The sequence below is a fragment of the Acipenser ruthenus genome, chromosome 7 (genome assembly GCF_902713425.1).
Source record: "Acipenser ruthenus chromosome 7, fAciRut3.2 maternal haplotype, whole genome shotgun sequence".
Taxonomy (NCBI): Eukaryota; Metazoa; Chordata; class Actinopteri; order Acipenseriformes; family Acipenseridae; genus Acipenser; species Acipenser ruthenus.
Genome location: NC_081195.1, coordinates 406,460 through 425,093, shown reverse-complemented (window position 1 = coordinate 425,093; position 18,634 = coordinate 406,460). Strand labels below are relative to the sequence as shown.

Below are 18,634 nucleotides of genomic sequence, written 5' to 3'. Positions count from 1 at the left end.
CAGTAAAGAAGTACAGCGCCGTGGAGAGCCCGCCCCGCCCACACCTCGAGGGGCTGTCAAAGTAACCAACCACGTTTTGAAATGTCTCTTCTGCCCCGCCTATTTCTTTTACTGATAGGCTACTGAGGACATCAGTTTAAATTGCCTTTAACATCGCTGAAGAAGCAACAAGCTTCTCTTAGCAGGTTTGCAAGTCCCGCTAGTGAACACGGGCGATTGAAACTGGAGTACAGCCGTTCCTTGGAAAGCAAAACGATAACGCAGTAGCTCTTGTTACTGAGATAAAGATTTATTCGTGGGGTTTATCATTGTGCATACATATCGGTGGCCGGGTGTGAGTGATGGATGATATGCGGCCTAGCGGCGGCGCCGGAGCCGCAGCCATGGGTCTGGCGTCGCTATTCCCCCCGGGTCTGCAAGCTATTTACGGGGAATGCAGGCGGCTGTACCCCGAGCAGCCCAACCCGCTGCAGGTCACAGCCATCGTGAAATACTGGTGAGTGGTGTCGGGAGGAGGCGGTTGATGGTATAATTTAAACAGGATCATTGATGCAGTGCTGCTGCTTAAAAGTAATAATAATAATAGCTTGTTATTATTAGTATTAATATTTATATCAATGGACCAACTTAGACTGGAGTAAACGTGTGTTCATTTCGGAAGACAAAACATGAAGTCTCCATTGTGACTATAGATGAAGAGAACAAAATAGCAAATCTATTAAATGATTATTAAGTTTTTACAAAGGAGGATACGGACAACATGCCCCACATGTCGACCTGATAATATCCAGTTTTAAATAACTTTAGCTTGACGGATGCAGAAGTGTTAAAGGGACTAGGAGCTCTTAAAATAAATGTGGGGAAGCTATAAAAAAAAAAAAAGGTCAACAAGATGCTCGGATATATTGTGAAAAGTGTTGAATTTAAATCAAGGGAAGTAATGTTAAAACATTACAATGCTTTAGTAAGACCTCATCTAGAATATTGTGTTCAGTTCTGGTCACCTCGTTACAAAAAGGATATTGCTGCTCTAGAAAGAGTGCAAAGAAGAGTGACCAGAATTATCCCGGGTTTAAAAGGCATGTCGTTTGCAGACAGGCTAAAAGAATTGAATCTATTCAGTCTTGAACAAAGAAGACTACGCAGCGATCTGATTCAAACATTCAAAATCCTAAAAGGTATAGACAGTGTCGACCCAGGGGACTAATTTGACTTGAAAAAAGAAAAAAGGACCAGGGGTCACAAATGGAGATTAGATAAAGGGGCATTAGAACAGAAAATAGGAGGCACTTTTTTACACAGAGAATTGTGAGAGTCTGGAACCAACTCCCCAGTAATGTTGTTGAAGCTGACACCCTGGGATCCTTCAAGAAGCTACTTGATGAGATTCTGGGATCAATAAGCTACTAACAACCAAACAAGCAAGATGGGCCGAATGGCCTCCTCTCGATTGTAAACTTTCTTATGTTCTTGTAATGGTTCGGGTGAATAGCGCGCTACGTTACACTGCTGTACTTAGAGTTCATCTGTGCTGCACATACTGTAGTTTACAAGTTTAAGTTCAATTTAATGCAGACGATGTTTGCCAGTAGTAGACGAAGACGTTTCAGTTTTTATCATCAGTGAGATACTATTTACTTGCTATGTGTTTTACGGTAAAGCAAGATTATTGATTTACTCTGGAAACCAAAGTGTTTACCTGACTACAAAATACTTGACAAGCATCGTATTGTGTACGCTTCCATTCGAGGTCCACAGGGCGCAAAGTAATATCTTGCATGTCTAGGACATAGAGGTTATTTTATTTCTTATTTTTACATAGAGCCGCTTCTCTGATTGGGATGAAGCATGCTAGCACATGTTAAAGGGTTGTGAATAGGCGTCGGTGTTTCCTAACACGTTGCTGTGTTTTTCTTCTGTATTCCAGGTTGGGAGGGCCGGATCCCTTGGATTACATCAGCATGTACAGGTGTGTGGGGAGCCCGGCGCAGCATGTTCCAGAACACTGGCACTACGTTAGCTTTGGGCTGAGTGATCTCTATGGAGACAACAGAGTGCACGAGTAAGTGTGTGGGCTTTTGTTCCCCTTATTAATAATAATACTAATATTATTAAAGGACATGAACCTAGTTAATAACACACCAGGTATATCCGTGCCACGTTATTTTGTTTGCTATTTATGTTTTTGACACTGGTGAGTGGGCTTGGAAAAGGGCAGGCTAGCTGCTTGATACAGCAGAGCACCCTGGATTATTGTTGGGTGAAGTCCTGCCCTGTATCAGCCTCTTGATACTGAACCTTTTTGGGCATGTGTTCAGCTTTGGAGCACTGTGTTTCCAGGTGCTTCATAGTGTAGTTGTTGCTGGCTAGTAGGCCACCTACAGTACAGAGGGTGAAGGCTCATGGTCGCTGTACATTGCATCCAGTGTGCACACAGTCGAAGACCACCCTTCACAGCCATATCTCCTTTGTTGATGTGTTTATGGCAGCGATGGCAACTCAATCAACTGTAATATATGTTCAGATTCAAGTCCTGATTTTGAGCACCACATGCATCTACTGTTGTAACGTCAGAAGTGTGTTCTGTATATTGAGTGCAGATAATTACATAACAAGAAGTTCTCATATCCTGTTGTGTCTGCTCATCTTATTCTAACTTCTTAATGTCTATCCAAGGCAAATCTCATGTCTGGAGTGAAGTCTAGGGTTATGTTGTAGACAAATAGAGGATTTGTAGAATGTTGGTCACATGAAATTGTGCATTAGATTTTCTTGGTGGCTTTGGAGGAACCAAACTGGTGCTTTAGTGTAATCCGCTTGTGTGTGTGTGTATCCTGGCTGGTGTCTGCTCAGTCTGAACCTGCAGTGTGTGTTCACCAGGGCTCCTTTGTGCTTTTGCATTGAGAGGGAGTTGGGGGTGGTGGTTATGGCTTTGTGTGTGGTTTTGTATCCGGATCTGTGAAAGGGAAGCTAATACAGAATCACAGCCTTTGTGCATTTGTTAGGAAAACATGTGAACTGCAGGGGTTCAGAAATATTTGGATTAATTTAATTATATATATATATAAAATAAATGGAAACGTATCAGATTTGCTGTGTGGAAGATTATTTTTTCTTTAGTGTTCAATCTTAAAGGAGGTAATCTTCATTTAAATTGTAATTTGAGTGAATTGTATGCAGTTGATGTTCATGAAGCTGATTCTGCAGAACACCACTCTACTGGCCTTTTATTGCTATGTCTGCATTTTTTATTTCTACGCCCCTGCCTCCTTAACAAGAAATATGCAATGCGTAGAATTCAGCCTTGAATGCCAGGCTTCCCATCCAGCTTGTATACTCAGCAAGATGTTCTTTTGAAATAGACCTAATTTCTGTTGGAGTCAGATCACAGATCTCTGATTCACTATAATGTAAACAGCTCTCTAGTGTTGGTCCTTATGTAGGGCTGGGGAACAGCAAATACCCTTTTTATCAATGTATTGATCATTAAACATGGCTTTTGAACATACATACAATTTTGATAGTTAAAATAAGTAAATTAATAAATATTGCCACAATTCTTAGCTTAATAAAAATAAGATTGTCAGACTCTTGTTGCTGTAAAGCACCTGAAGACACTTGCATGTCAATGTTTATAAACATCACTTGGCTCATTGCTGGCATTAAAATAAGCAGAAAAAGTGAATTCTCTTAAAGCAGTTAAGAAAACAAATGTCCAGCACTGTTGTGAGAATCCGATTTAGTTCTGGACACTGTAGTTTAGTCAACAAATGATGGTGTTTTAAAAAGACCTGTTTAGCTTATTGCTGGCATTACATTAACAATAAAAAAATAACAGTTCAGTAACAGTCCAGCAATGTCATGCGAGAGTAATCTTCTTTACAGGACTCCACAAATGAAGTTTAGTGTTTTACTGGCATTGCAGTAACCAGGACAAAGTATGAAACACTTTGATAAAGGCATGCTGACTGGCTCTCTGCTACACAGCTTCACTGCTGTGTACCACCCCATTGTAATTTATATAGAGTCCCTTTCAATGTAAACGCATTGAGCTAGAAGAGCTGTGTCTCTTATGAAACAAACGGTGTGTAGTGCAGTGACTACATCCTTCACACAGGAAAGCAATCACTTTCCTTTAGGGAATGTATAGCGAGAAATAGCTTTGAGCTTGTGTCTTCATTGTCAGATAATATAGTTTAAACAGACTTTATTAAAGGCAAGTAGAGTGGAAAGAAATAAACTAAACAGTAATTAAATACTCAATTCATTTATCCAGTACCTTGGGTCTGTTTCTTAGCATTGAAGAATGCGCTGCTTTGCCATTTTTTATTGCCGTCTCTTCTGCTTTCTTGTTCTCTACATGTTTACGACTGGCGATATGCTCTTTCATGGTATTGACTCGTACCTGATCAATCGAATGACAGCAAAACTTGCAGAATAGTATCCCATCATAATCAGAACGTGTTTTAGCTCTGTCTTTTGCTGAAACATTGCATTTGTCTTTCTTTGTTGGTGCAGCTGCCATGTTCCGCTTCAGCAGAGGCACATGAGTGAAGTCACATGATGAGTGAAGTCACATGATGAATGAACTCAACTTGGCTGGGTGTAGTGCAAAAAAAAAAAAACTAAAACCAGCACAAAACTGGAGTTGCGAGGAGAAAGACAACACTGCAAAATGCCTAATTCTGTTCCCAATGCCTGATTCCGCAATTCAGGAAAATCAGTCGCCGTACTTTATGGGAGAATCATGCTGAAAAGTTGAGACATAGCGTACAGTAGGAGTGACATCCAATCCGTGTGCACTCGGCCAGGCAGTGTTTAATACAGCTCCTCCAAAATCAACAGTGCATTGAAAGTGTCCTTCTGAAAAACATCCTGAAGAACCAGAGTCTCAAAACAAATGCATTCACTTTTTAAAGGCTTAATTAGTTCTGCAAATGTTTTCTTTTTATTATACTCCTAAAAGTAATGTTTTCCCTTTAGAGCAATTGGTGGATGGATTACCCCTTTAGAAAGCTCTTCAGTACATGTCCACAACATATTTAATGCATTTCCAAGTCTTCGTGTTTCCTGATGCTGAGCACAGTTTGCGTTTGGTTTTTACAGGAATTGAAATGGAGTCAGCTGGATGGAGACGCTTTAATAGCTGGTTTGTTTTCTTGACAGATTTACTGGACAGGATGGACCGAGTGGATTTGGGTTCGAGCTGACGTTTCGGCTAAAGCGAGAAGCAGGAGAGACAGCCCCCCCAACGTGGCCAGCGGAGCTCATGCAGGGGCTGGCTAGATATGTGTTCCAGTCAGGTACTGCAATCCTGCACACACTCGTTTACAGGGCTGGCTGGGTATGTGTTCCAGTCAGGTACTGCAATCCTGCACACACTCGTTTACAGGGCTGGCTAGATATGTGTTCCAGTCAGGTACTGCAATCCTGCACACACTCGTTTACAGGGCTGCCTGGGTATGTGTTCCAGTCAGGTACTGCAATCCTGCACACACTCGTTTACAGGGCTGGCTGGGTATGTGTTCCAGTCAGGTACTGCAATCCTGCACACACTCGTTTACAGGGCTGGCTGGGTATGTGTTCCAGTCAGGTACAGCAATCCTGCACACACTCGTTTACAGGGCTGGCTGGATATGTGTTCCAGTCAGGTACTGCAGTCCTGCACACACTCGTTTACAGGGCTGGCTGGGTATGTGTTCCAGTCAGGTACTGCAATCCTGCACACACTCGTTTACAGGGCTGGCTGGGTATGTGTTCCAGTCAGGTACTGCAATCCTGCACACACTCGTTTACAGGGCTGGCTGGGTATGTGTTCCAGTCAGGTACTGCAATCCTGCACACACTCGTTTACAGGGCTGGCTGGGTATGTGTTCCAGTCAGGTACTGCAATCCTGCACACACTCGTTTACAGGGCTGGCTGGGTATGTGTTCCAGTCAGGTACTGCAATCCTGCACACACTCGTTTACAGGGCTGGCTGGGTATGTGTTCCAGTCAGGTACTGCAGTCCTGCACACACTCGTTTACAGGGCTGGCTGGGTATGTGTTCCAGTCAGGTACTGCAGTCCTGCACACACTCGTTTACAGGGCTGGCTGGGTATGTGTTCCAGTCAGGTACTGCAATCCTGCACACACTCGTTTACAGGGCTGGCTGGGTATGTGTTCCAGTCAGGTACTGCAATCCTGCACACACTAGTTTACAGGGCTGGCTGGGTATGTGTTCCAGTCAGGTACTGCAATCCTGCACACACTCGTTTACAGGGCTGGCTGGGTATGTGTTCCAGTCAGGTACTGCAATCCTGCACACACTCGTTTACAGGGCTGGCTGGGTATGTGTTCCAGTCAGGTACTGCAATCCTGCACACACTCGTTTACAGGGCTGGCTGGGTATGTGTTCCAGTCAGGTACTGCAATCCTGCACACACTCGTTTACAGGGCTGGCTGGGTATGTGTTCCAGTCAGGTACTGCAATCCTGCACACACTCGTTTACAGGGCTGGCTGGGTATGTGTTCCAGTCAGGTACTGCAATCCTGCACACACTCGTTTACAGGGCTGGCTGGGTATGTGTTCCAGTCAGGTACTGCAATCCTGCACACACTCGTTTACAGGGCTGGCTGGGTATGTGTTCCAGTCAGGTACTGCAATCCTGCACACACTCGTTTACAGGGCTGGCTGGGTATGTGTTCCAGTCAGGTACTGCAATCCTGCACACACTCGTTTACAGGGCTGGCTGGGTATGTGTTCCAGTCAGGTACTGCAATCCTGCACACACTCGTTTACAGGGCTGGCTGGGTATGTGTTCCAGTCAGGTACTGCAATCCTGCACACACTCGTTTACAGGGCTGGCTGGGTATGTGTTCCAGTCAGGTACTGCAATCCTGCACACACTCGTTTACAGGGCTGGCTGGGTATGTGTTCCAGTCAGGTACTGCAATCCTGCACACACTCGTTTACAGGGCTGGCTGGGTATGTGTTCCAGTCAGGTACTGCAATCCTGCACACACTCGTTTACAGGGCTGGCTGGGTATGTGTTCCAGTCAGGTACTGCAATCCTGCACACACTCGTTTACAGGGCTGGCTGGGTATGTGTTCCAGTCAGGTACTGCAATCCTGCACACACTCGTTTACAGGGCTGGCTGGGTATGTGTTCCAGTCAGGTACTGCAATCCTGCACACACTCGTTTACAGGGCTGGCTGGGTATGTGTTCCAGTCAGGTACTGCAATCCTGCACACACTCGTTTACAGGGCTGGCTGGGTATGTGTTCCAGTCAGGTACTGCAATCCTGCACACACTCGTTTACAGGGCTGGCTGGGTATGTGTTCCAGTCAGGTACTGCAATCCTGCACACACTCGTTTACAGGGCTGGCTGGGTATGTGTTCCAGTCAGGTACTGCAATCCTGCACGCTTAGTCCAGTTTACAGATACCTGCCCAATAGCATGTGCAGAAGCAAGTATGATATGAGGTCCAAAACAATATGTAGGAAACAAAAGCAGCAACTCTGTCCTTTTGAGAGCTAGCACCTTCAGTGTGAACTTAAGGGATCTTTAATCAAGGAAACTGTTCATATAAAAAGGGTATCTAATTCAGCATTGTGGACTGGCAATCCCTGGTCACAGCTGTGTTGAGATACAAATACCTTTTCTTTAATGAGCAGAAAAAATATGTTAATTGTTCTGTTTCGTGTTTACAAAATCATTTTTGTGTAGCATTCCCAAGACCTCTGTAACCTCCTTGGGATCCAATAACAGCTCGGGGGATGTGAATAATACCACAGTGACATCAATAGGGCGCTTGTAAGCAGAGCATGGGATATTAATGCACTCTGCTCCCAAATATTAATGCACTCTGCTCCCAAATTCAGAGCGTGCTTGCAGCAGTTGCTTTAGGGGCTGTAAGAAAATGGCAGGTTAACAATTGCAGGCAAAAATGATTGGCCTAATTCTAGAAAGAAGTGTGTATAATCTTCCCATCTTTGTTTTTTTGTTCCTTATGTACCACTTCCATACTAATGTTTAATCCACGAGTTTGTGTGTTAAGTGTATACATAGCATAGAGAGACTTCAGGCTGTTATCCTGTTTCCGTTCCTGCCATCTGGGGTCAATTTGCACCTGGGTGGCCTTCAGTCTTCTACGCTGATAATGAAGCAGTTGATGTGCTCTCTGAACAAGTCAAACAATCCTGCAAGCACAGGCACACCGCACCAGTGCCTGCGCTTTCTGTGTTCCTTTTCAGTCTCCTCCTAAACTGGAGTATTGGTCCGTGGTGTGTTGTCGTGTTTCACAGAGGTTCTGTTGTCAATGCCCCAGCTGTTTTTCCACTGACAGTCCTGTTTCTACTCAGTGTACCAGCTGGTGCTGTGCTGAAGCAGATTGGGTTAAAGAGATACTGGAACTGCTGCCTTTTTTATTGTCCTGGGTATGTGAAATGAGCACCAATAGGGCCAAAATAAAAAGGCATACAAGCAGAAAAAACCACCCTAGTATAATTTAGGTTTCTAGTTGGTGTGCCCTGTGAGAGGAAAGATTATCCAGCCCTCTGTTCTGCAGAAAGAAAAATCATTGACTGGCTAGTTAAATATTTTGTGGTGGTGGTGGTGTTGTTTTTTTGCTAGACTGGTTACAGGTTGCTCTGTTTTCCCAGTTGCAGTTCATTGGTTTGAGTCTTTGAGCCTTGCAGGGGAGACACACTCTTGAGCATGCAGGAACCTGCCCATTTTCAAAGACTGCTGTTGGTATCCTGGAGCTCATTTATATTTGCTCCCAAAAAAATCTGTTTTTCAGTGTTGGGAGTGTTTCCATTGGAGTATGACTCCACTCTTGTTGGAAACAGGTTCATTGTTGGTAATCTAAGGCAAGTATTTGATACAATATAATCTAGAGCTGTCAGCAGACAGCGAGTCCCCCTTTTTAAAATACCAGTGTCCACAACTGATTGTGCCTTTCTCCTCCCACACGGGCGAGCAAACTCACAAACCTGCAGTGAAACACCTTCTAGAAACATCAGGCATGGGATTTTCCAAAATAAGTTCTAACAGTACTGTAAGGTAAACTCTGTATGCAGTGTCAATCCTAAGCATTTGAGCAGCCAGTGTGAATAGCCTAGCATTGTGCTTGCTGGATAAGAATGCTGGTGCTTGCTCTTCCCAGACTGGCAGACAGGTGGGAGTCCTGCTGAGAGATTTAGCATGTGAAAGCTCCAGGACAGATAGTGCTGGAGGTTCCCAGGAGGGGAAAAAAGAAAATAAAAAGATGCAGTTGCACTACTTCTAATGTGTTTTATTTTTATGTTTTATTTACACTTCTTTATTTTATTAATTTGTTACTTAAAACTTGGTTTACAAATCCACAAAGATTTCTCCTCTTTGTAAGCGGTTTGGAAATGGTTACTTGAGGTTTACTAACATTTATGTGGGTAACGATTTAACTTTCAAAATGGGCTGCGGATGCGCTCCATGTAAATAAATGTTTTAAATCACAGACGTGGATTTACTGAGCTGCAGTCTTTGCTTGCTGATCACGTCTCCTCAGAGGAAGTAGGAAAGCGAAGGTTTTATTTTAATTGTTTTTTTTTTTGTTTCCCAGAAAACACGTTCTGCAGCGGGGATCATGTTTCGTGGCACAGTCCTTTAGATAACAGTGAATCCCGTATCCAACACATGCTGCTGACTGAGGACCCCCAGTTACAGCCAGTGCAAACACCCTTTGGACTGTTAACATTCCTGCAGGTAATACTCTGCAAGGGCAATGTGTGGCATAGTGTACCATTCTTACTGTTGAGTAAGCCAAGGAGGGGAGGGGGCAGGCTGTGTGCATCATACTGAAGTATTTCATATTTATACATTGTTCACTCTTCTCTTTTTAATACATGTTGATGTTAGGACTCCTACATTGTGACCTTCAGAAAGTCAGATCCATCCTCCTGTTCTGCCTATAAAAACTGTATCAACTTTTTACTTGTGCCTTTTTAAAAGAAAACAATTCTCCTCCCCCATAGATTGTGGGTGTTTGTACAGAGGAGCTCCAGGCTGCCCAGCAATGGAACGGGCAAGGAATCCTTGATTTGTTACGCACTGTCCATGTGTAAGTGTCCCCAGGTCTGGGTCCAAGCTTGTGAAGTCTGTGTGATATTGTCTTTGTGTGCTTTTCACCGCGCTTAAATTAGTAATGGTGATAGAAATTGACATGCTGCAGAAACTGACGGATTTGGTGCATCGAGGCTGTAGTTCATTGTCTAAATATATGTGAATGGAGCTGGAACAAGACTGGGCTGCTGTGTAATGGCCCGTACAGCATTCGATTAGTACTATTGCAGTTTAGAAGATTAACAAAACCAGACGAATGATTCTGAGTTGTCAGCTGCTCAATGTTTTTAGATTCTGGATTTTCTAAACACTGTACTAAACTTGGATGTTTGAAGGTGGCAGCCTTGCACACTGAAATGCATCATCAGATAGGAAAAGTAGCAACTAAATTGAATCTGAAGAAAATAATAAAGCTTCCTTTTGTTTTTGCATGTGTAGTGCTGGAGGCCCTTGGTTAATCACTGACATGAGAAGAGGGGAGACCATATTTGAAATTGATCCACACCTACAAGTAAGGCCTTGGATATTAAATGCAAAATAGTTAGAGAAGGCCTGGAGTGCCACCTGCAGGTAGTTAAATTAATGTTTCTCTTTTCTTAAAGGTGCACATCAAACAGGTGTTGTTTCTTTTAATAAATGCATGGGTGAAAGTTTTCTGTCTGTAGACGGAGTTCTGTCAAAATGGCCTCTCCCAGCTACAGTACACCCTCGCTATAATGAACCTGTTGGGGTCCAAGCCTTTTGTTTGTTCTATCGAGGGCTTCATTATAGTGAAAGGACAATCAAAATGAATGGAGTAAACTGTTGGAGTAAGTTAATGAGATGAGATTGGGAATAAAAGCAGAATTACATGTACCCGTTTCTCATGTCTGCAGTATTCTGCCTTTGCTTTATCCTATTTGTTAAAGAATTAAAACGCAGTACAAAAAGCAAAAATCCCAAATTGAAGCTGAACATTTATTCAAAATCAATCTGATATGAATCGTTTCAAAGTGCACCAAATCTTAATCTAACATGCAAGAAAGCTTTTATTCCAAATCATCCCAACATGAAAAGTTCATCAGATCCTCAAGTTTTTTTTTTTTTTTTCTTTAATCAATTTTGCTTTACCGCATGGTTGCTGAACAAGCCAAAAAACGAGACAAAAATCCTTTTTTCAAACAATCAATAGTTTTCAGAGGCATGGTTATTTTTTTATGACGCGCACACTGTGCTTTTTAAGACAAAAGAATTGACTTCACTGCTGAGGTGTCATCGCGTGCGTACAGACCGGGATGTTGACAGTGTGTGTTTGTTAGGCTGCCCTCAGACATTCACAGTCTATGGAGGTTGCAGCTGCAGTGCACCTTATCACTCCAGCCACTGACCTACCCTACCCCACCACCCCCTCCACACCCAGCCTGCTGCAGCCTGTGCTGGTCTGGGGTCCTATGTTTGAGTTGTTCTCTTTTTAGCAGGAGAGAGTGGATAAAGGGATCGAGACGGATGGCTCTAACCTGAGTGGTGTGAGTGCAAAGTGTGCCTGGGAAGATCTGAGCAGGCCTCCAGATGATGAGGATGACAGCAGGAGTATCTGCGTGGGCTCCCAGCCTCGCCGCCTGTCTGACAAAGGTGAGGGACGGGGGGAGGGGGCTGGATTTCTGAAGCAGGAAAAAGAGATTTACAGGCCTGCAAGGGAAATGGGTATTACTGACATGCATGCATGTGGCATGGATGCTTGTGTTGCATTTGAAGAGATATTCACTGAATCATTATTTAATAAACTAGAAATTTTGATAGGATGATTTAGAGATGTTCTCAAATCAATTTTCTTCAGATACGGAACAGATCCGAGAGGCCTTGCGAAGGGGACTAGAAATTAACAACAAACCAGTTTTACCACCGATCAGTGGACAAAGACAGAGTCATGACCGGCCCCAGTAAGTGTGTGTGTGTGTGTGTCTCTCTCTCTCTCTCTCTCTCTCTCTCTCGCTCACTCTCTCTCCTCACTAAATATAGTAGTTATGGCCAATTTTCCCCTCATTTATTTTTATTTGTATCCCCTTCATGGGGCTCTTCAAACCCAATTGTCTTTCTGCAGCAGCTGCTAGATTTCCTGGAAGTAGGTGTGTTTGCCTCTCCATTCCTGGGACATTGTTGAGTCTATTGTAATAAACAGTGTTGCACAAGGAAAGGTTTTATATGGATCTCCTGTGGGGGAACTGACTGTTTCCTAGAACTGGCATTAATTACATTGTTCAATTCTCCTGGTTTGTATTTGTGTGGTTGCTATAGAGGAAGGTGTGGTTTCTCAACTCCCCAAGGATGGGTGGGTAATTGTAGCCCCTTGTGCCTTAGTCACAAGTAATTCAGTTGTAGGAGCCAGTGTTTGAGTCCCAACGCAGCCATGCTTTGACCTACAGAGCCAGCTGTGAAAGCAGGGGCACACCCATGCACATGCCTTGCTCATAATTGATTTAATTAAGTACAGGAGATAATCAGCCCTTTCCAGCACAGGCAGACAGTGCTGAGTCTGCATGTTCCTGTCTTTTCACTCCTCCCCTGTCAGTGGGACTGTAGGTTGCTCAGCAGCGCCCCCTCCTGAGTTGTTACAGGATTTGTTTTTCCTCTAATCAGAAAACAGCTGCACAAACAAGATTCAATACAGGAGTCTTCTTCAATGTCATTTATTATATTCAAACATTCAGGTAAAACTGGCTTATAATGCCCCCTCAGGGAAACCTTCTGAAAGAAGTCACTATAGAATAGTAATCGTTCTACAGCCTGTCTGTAGGGTGGGTTTAACTTGTTTTTTTATTTATTTTATTCACACATTGAATGATGTGCAGTTAATTCAAAATCACATTGATATTCAAAATGGCTCTTTTTTTTTTCATCCCATCTACATTAGAACTCTGAGGTGGGTGGGTTTTGGGGTTTGGTTTGGCAACGCCAGGATTTTCCCAACTGCACAGTCCCAGCATCCTTACTGGGCTGTCCCAAATACCAATGTAGGCACTATGCTAAAACTGTTATCTGTTTTCACTACTGTGCTACAAATCTTCCCCCTAATTTCTCCATAGACAATCAGTGGGCCATTTGCAGAGCCAGCAGACTTCAAGGTAAGAGCAAGATATGGGAGGGGGGGCAACACGAGACACACAGCCAAAGCATTCTTTAACTAGGGTGTTTAATGAACATCGTGTCCTTCCTGGTGCACGGACAGACTAATAATGAATTTTAGTGTGTAATATATATATATATATATATATATATATATATATATATATATATATATATATATATATATATATATATATATATATAATATATATATATATATATAATATATAATATATATATATATATATATATATATATATATATATTATTAAATATAATTAGGAACAGGGTTGGGGGTCTGTGGGTTTGAGTCCTATTTGTTTTGGTTGTATTCTCAGTTTGTCTCTTGAAAGTTGTTGCTAAGACTGAAGCACAAGGAGGTTACATGCCAAACTATGTAGAACAGTCCAGTACAATCCTGTGCTTTGCTGAAGGCTCAGTAAAAGGTAACTGTCCTTGTGTATTGGGGGCTTGCATTTTTACTCAAAGATCTTTTGTTTGTTTTAGTAGTAGAAAGTTATAGCAGGGCAGTGCGTTGTTTGACATTTAGACTGCTACATTAGTATCAGTCATGAGTGGAGCAGTGCTCTGGAAACCATTTTAAGTGCTCCTGTTGTGGCTGGATTGTTGTGGATTGCCCTGGCTCTCTGTCTTGTGTGGATTGGTTTCTGTTTGAAGGTCTCTGGGCGAAACCTCTTTAGAGCATTAGTGATCGTGACGGTCAGTCGATGCACTCCATTTCCTCATCCCACTGATACTTGTTAACTTCCTGGGATTGGGTTTTATCAACCGTGTGACTGATTAAGGTGGAAATAGCTAATGAGAAGGGGTTTCGAAAAGTTGAAAAAAAAATGGCCATCAAGCTCGCTGGAGTTACATGCTTTTAATAGTCGTTTTAGTGTTTTAAATGTGTTTCCATAAGCAGTCGTGGGCACCCTCGTGAGGAATGCCAGTGTAAACACCCACCGTCTCAGCGCAGTGAGTCAGTGTTGAAACAGGGAGGCCTGAGGGCTCTTCAGTGGGGTTTTTTGGGCAGGGAGAAGCAGGATGACTTGAACACTGTAGAAAAATGAATGCGAGCAGCTCTGTGGCAGCTTGTTTTCTCTTTCGTTTCCCAGCTGAAGTCGCTGCTCAGGAAGCAGTTTGCAGTTTGCAGTGCTGGTTAGTACAGAGCAACCCAAGACACTGACATTGTAGCTTTGCTGTTACAGACCCAGCTGACCTCCTTGTGCATCAGACCAAATCCTTTAGCATAGCTGGTTAGCAGGATCCATAGTCAAATGTTTTAAGTGAGAAAACCATTCTGAAAGCTTGGAAAATTTAATGGAAGGTGCTAAAATGGGGAAAGTTGGCCATAAATAAACTCAGCACAGTTCAATGCCAGGATATGAACATGCAAACAATATCTAAGTAAGTGCATTTACTATACTAGTGAGAGAAAACATACTCCTATGAAATCCATAAATAGAACTATTTTATTGATTGATTGATTGATTTATTTCTATTTTTTTTTTTTTTTTTTTGTGCTACTATAGTTAACAGTTGTTTTTAATTATTGCTTTTTTATTTCCACTTGGTTGTATTCTCTGTCTCTCACAGTCAGCTTTTTGTTTCACTGCATAGGAGCCGTAAAGACAGTCTGGAAAGTGAAAGCTCTGCAGCCATTGTCCCTCATGAGCTGGTCCGCACCAGACAGCTGGAGAGTGTCCACCTCCAGTTCAACCAGGAGTCTGGGACGCTTATTCCACTGTGCCTGAAGTAAGAATGTGGGGCAAGGCCGTGTGATCAAAAGGTGTTCCTTCCACCTGGAGCAGATCATTGAGAATAAGAGACTATTAGACAGATGAGATTATGTGTCTCAAAGAAACTCCCTTTTATAACAATGTAGCTTCTACAGCTTGTATCCCAGTCTACACCTGCTGTCAGCGATGTTCTGAGCAGTCCTGTTTTTTTGACATGTTGCTTGATAACCTTCTCTTTGTTATCTTAGGGGCCGGCTGCTCCACGGAAGACACTTCACATACAAAAGTATTACAGGTGACACTGCCATCACATTTGTATCAACAGGAGTGGAAGGAGCCTTTGCGACTGAGGAACATCCGTATGCTGCTCACGGACCGTGGCTACAGGTGGGCAGGCAGGCCGTCCACAAACCAACACTTTGCATTGGGGGTGACATTAAATCTGGGTTGTGGGAAAGAGTAACAGAAGATTCTTAAGGGGGTTCTGATGTTTCTTTGTGGTTTTGTTAAAGCTGAATCCAGTCGTGCATTCACTGTTCTGTGGAAGTTGTTCATCTTTTCTTTGCTCCTGTCTGATCTGTGAGGTATATCACACACAGTGCTGCAGACAGAACTCCCACTTGAAGAAGCATGCCGCTAATTCGAGAAGCCAGGCTTGCATAAGAAACACGGAACAAAACAAACATTTTAACAAATGTTCTTACATTGGAACAACCGCTTTGTAATACACTGTGTGAAGCTACCATTCCACTTTGTGTATTAAAATAATAGGTTGAGGGGGGTGGTGTCTGTTTCAAGAAAATTGCTGTAAAACCCCTTCAGAATTTCTGTTTTTGTCCCCCATAGGAATAAGCCTTCTGGTAAACTTTGGGGTACTGGGCTGTAAAAGCACTTTTATGGTAATTTAAGTAGTACAGGTTATGCAGGTGAAATTTTAAATAAAATATTTTAAGCATTTCTGTATCTTCCAAGTGTATCAGACCTTGCAGTGAAGTCCTTCTGTTAACGATAGATTTTAATTGGAGTCCTGCACAGCCCTGAGCAGTTTGTCTAAAAGGCAGTAAAGAAGCCTATAGAATTTCACTAGCGGGTGTATTCAGTTACTGTTCGAATGTGTAAGGAATCTTTGTGTGTGTTTTAAATAGTAACTACCTTCCCTACCATCCTTTTAATGTGTTTGTGTTGCTTTTGTTTGACGTACCAGGATCCACTGGTCATTTTTGGTTTAATCTGGTTCCTTGAGTTTTTTTTACTGTGTTTTCTCCTGTAGATATTACTGACCGAGGAGTTTGTAGAAAGAATGCTTGAAGATCTAGAGGACCTAACAGCACAAGAAGTAGTAAGATTATTATTATATTTATTATTATTATTATTATTATTATTATCATTGTGGAAGCAATTGGATTGCTAGTTTCTACAGTGGTCCTGGGTGGTCACACAACAGTAGATGAATCATATTTCAATGCCCATCTCTACAACTTCAAGTAAAATAAAATAATTCCTGTATGCAAAGAGCTTGACAATTCCCTTTAAACTATTCAACTGTTTTTATTTTAATTTGTTTCTAAAGCCTAAGCTACCCAAGGAGTATAGCTGGCCGGAGAAGAAGCTGAAGATCTCCATCTTGCCAGACTCTGTGTTTGACAGCCCTCTGCAGTAGCGCAGGAGAGACCACGCGACGGGTCTCAGAGAGAAGTACACCCTGACTCCACTGCTGCAGTGAAGCTAAGCTCAATGAAAAACAGAGTAGAGATGTGGAAACAACCCCTGACCTGCATCTGGAAACGTTGGCCTGCCCAGACTGGGTGAGGTGCTGTTTGTCTAAGTGCCCTTCCACTCCATCCTGTCTCGATTCCACAACATTTCAGCAGGTGTGTGTGTGTGTGTGTGTGTGTGTGAGAGTGAGTGAATGAATACCCTGTACTATACAAACACCGCTTTGTGCTCGACTCAGTTTAGTCTATGGGGAGCTAGACTGAGGAACAGTTTAACAGAAATTCCAGGAGTTGTCCGTGTTGCGGTCTGTCCAGACCTGTGATGGGACCAGGAACGCTGTTTGGTTGGTTTGATCAACCTAAACCCTGCCAGGATCAGCCACAGCTGGAGTATATTTTAGAGCATTTGACCGATCCAGCTGTGGCTTATCAAGGTATGCGTTGATCAAACCAAACCTCAAACTGTTGAAAAAGAAAAGGACCCTTGCTAAATCCATGGATCAGGTTTCCATCACTCAGTTACAAAAGAAACAAGTTGCACATTAATCAGTGTGGTGGTAGTGTTTGTATTGTAACTATTTGACTGAAGTACAGGCCAACTACTCTGTTTCCATTGTTTGTATCTTTTTTTTTTTTTTTTTTCTATTAATTTTTTTTTTAATTGATTACGATCATGCCAAAGATATATGTTCCATTGGCAGGTAACTTATTTTGTATTAGAATCAGTTTGAAACCTGACTCTTTGTTTTTTGTAATCTTATTTTTAAGTATGCTGAATTTTTAGTGTCCTTTTATTTTCAAAATGATCAATACAATTGGTATACGAATAACCACACTCATAAATGTACATGCTGACCAGTAACAGTCTCTGTAGCTCGACTGTTAATGTCTCTCTTCTGTAATAAATCCTGTGCTTCCCAGCAGCATAAGAATGCACGCCGTTATCCTGGTGCAGCGTAGTGAAGGTTTAAAGAAGTGGCAGAAAGTGGAAACTCCATTCTGTCGTCTTGAGGTTAAGATCGATGAGTAACCAGAGGTGCTGGTCCAGCGTGTGCATTTTTAAATTCCCTGCCGTTTTCACGTGGGTATTGACTGGTGTTTTATTCAGAGTAGTGTGACCTTTTAGAGCAAATCTGTTTTTAATGAAGGTCTTAAACAGAGCGCTCGTTCCCCACAGTAAGCGACTTGTCCTCGATACACAGTGTGTTACTTCTACTGGTCAGTGTATAAACACTTTCCAATTGGAATGAACGCAACGCTTAACACTGTGTGTCTCTGCCAACTGAAAGAAACGCTTCAAACAAAGTTAATCGTTGATTCTATGACTTCTGCTTACTTATCAGCAGTGCAAGAAGGTGTTCTTCATTAGCAGAGATTTTTTTTATATCGTAGATTATAATGTAAAAAATGTTACAGTATATTTTAGTGCACATTTCCTTTTTTAATATCCTTTTTGTGAATCACTAAACTGTCTTTCTGTAATCTTCAAGTGCATTAAAACTATTTACAGAAAGTTCTGTTTCTTTGTGTTAGAATTGTCAAGATGTACTTTTTTGTACCTTTTTTATTTTTTCTTCTGAGTCTGCAACCGGTGTATGGAGATCTCTACATAATGCACAGAAAAGCTAGATATTGTATTTCTCTATTGATTTCCACATGATTAAACAGCAAATAATTGCATTCAGAATCAGTGTTCAAAGTCCCATCTTCCCCAGAAATGTATTCTTCAACTTTAATACCCCAAAGGAGATTTCTTTTAATTCTATTGTTTTAATACAACAGTTAAGTAATGTGGAGGTGAGATTATTTTAAGGGTTATCAGTGAAACTGTGTGCAGTGTTTTTTTTTTTTCTGAAAAGCAGGCTTTCCGGTTTCAAAATAGCCCCGGGGCATATAAAGCTCTGTCAGTCGCGCCTCTTTAGTCTTTGATCTCGCTTGCCAGCCAGACACACCCTCACAGGAAAATCAACTCCATGGGGCAGCATGC

At 42.3% G+C, this 18,634-nt stretch overlaps 1 protein-coding gene across 3 annotated transcripts; it reads left to right on the top strand.

The window, feature by feature from the left end:
• The first annotated feature begins 127 nt into the window (after positions 1-127).
• On the top strand, positions 128-18,160 carry LOC117416279 (suppressor of fused homolog). Of its 3 annotated transcripts, XM_034027400.3 has the most exons (13): positions 130-496; positions 1,928-2,062; positions 5,167-5,303; positions 9,589-9,731; positions 10,001-10,086; positions 10,527-10,599; positions 11,543-11,699; positions 11,905-12,007; positions 13,151-13,189; positions 14,814-14,948; positions 15,181-15,319; positions 16,203-16,271; positions 16,503-18,160. In XM_034027400.3, exons 1-13 carry the CDS (start codon positions 342-344, stop codon positions 16,590-16,592), a joined length of 1,461 nt encoding a protein of 486 aa, XP_033883291.1. In that variant the 5' UTR covers positions 130-341; the 3' UTR covers positions 16,593-18,160. The 3 variants fall into 3 exon arrangements, with proteins under 3 accessions (XP_033883294.1, XP_033883293.1, XP_033883291.1); XM_034027403.3 differs by lacking the exon at positions 13,151-13,189 and having other exon boundaries at positions 128-496; positions 11,546-11,699; XM_034027402.3 differs by lacking the exon at positions 13,151-13,189 and having other exon boundaries at positions 129-496.
• Positions 18,161-18,634: the final 474 nt, after the last annotated feature.

What these genes read in the sequence shown, in the direction of transcription:
- LOC117416279 (XM_034027400.3), top strand. Translation starts at nt 342, where the DNA reads ATGGATGATATGCGGCCTAGCGGCGGCGCCGGAGCCGCAGCCATGGGT. An exon ending in TAGATATGTGTTCCAGTCAG is followed by an intron (nt 5,304 to 9,588) that starts GTACTGCAATCC and finishes TTTGTTTCCCAG; the next exon opens with AAAACACGTTCTGCAGCGGG. An exon ending in CAGAGCCAGCAGACTTCAAG is followed by an intron (nt 13,190 to 14,813) that starts GTAAGAGCAAGA and finishes TTCACTGCATAG; the next exon opens with GAGCCGTAAAGACAGTCTGG.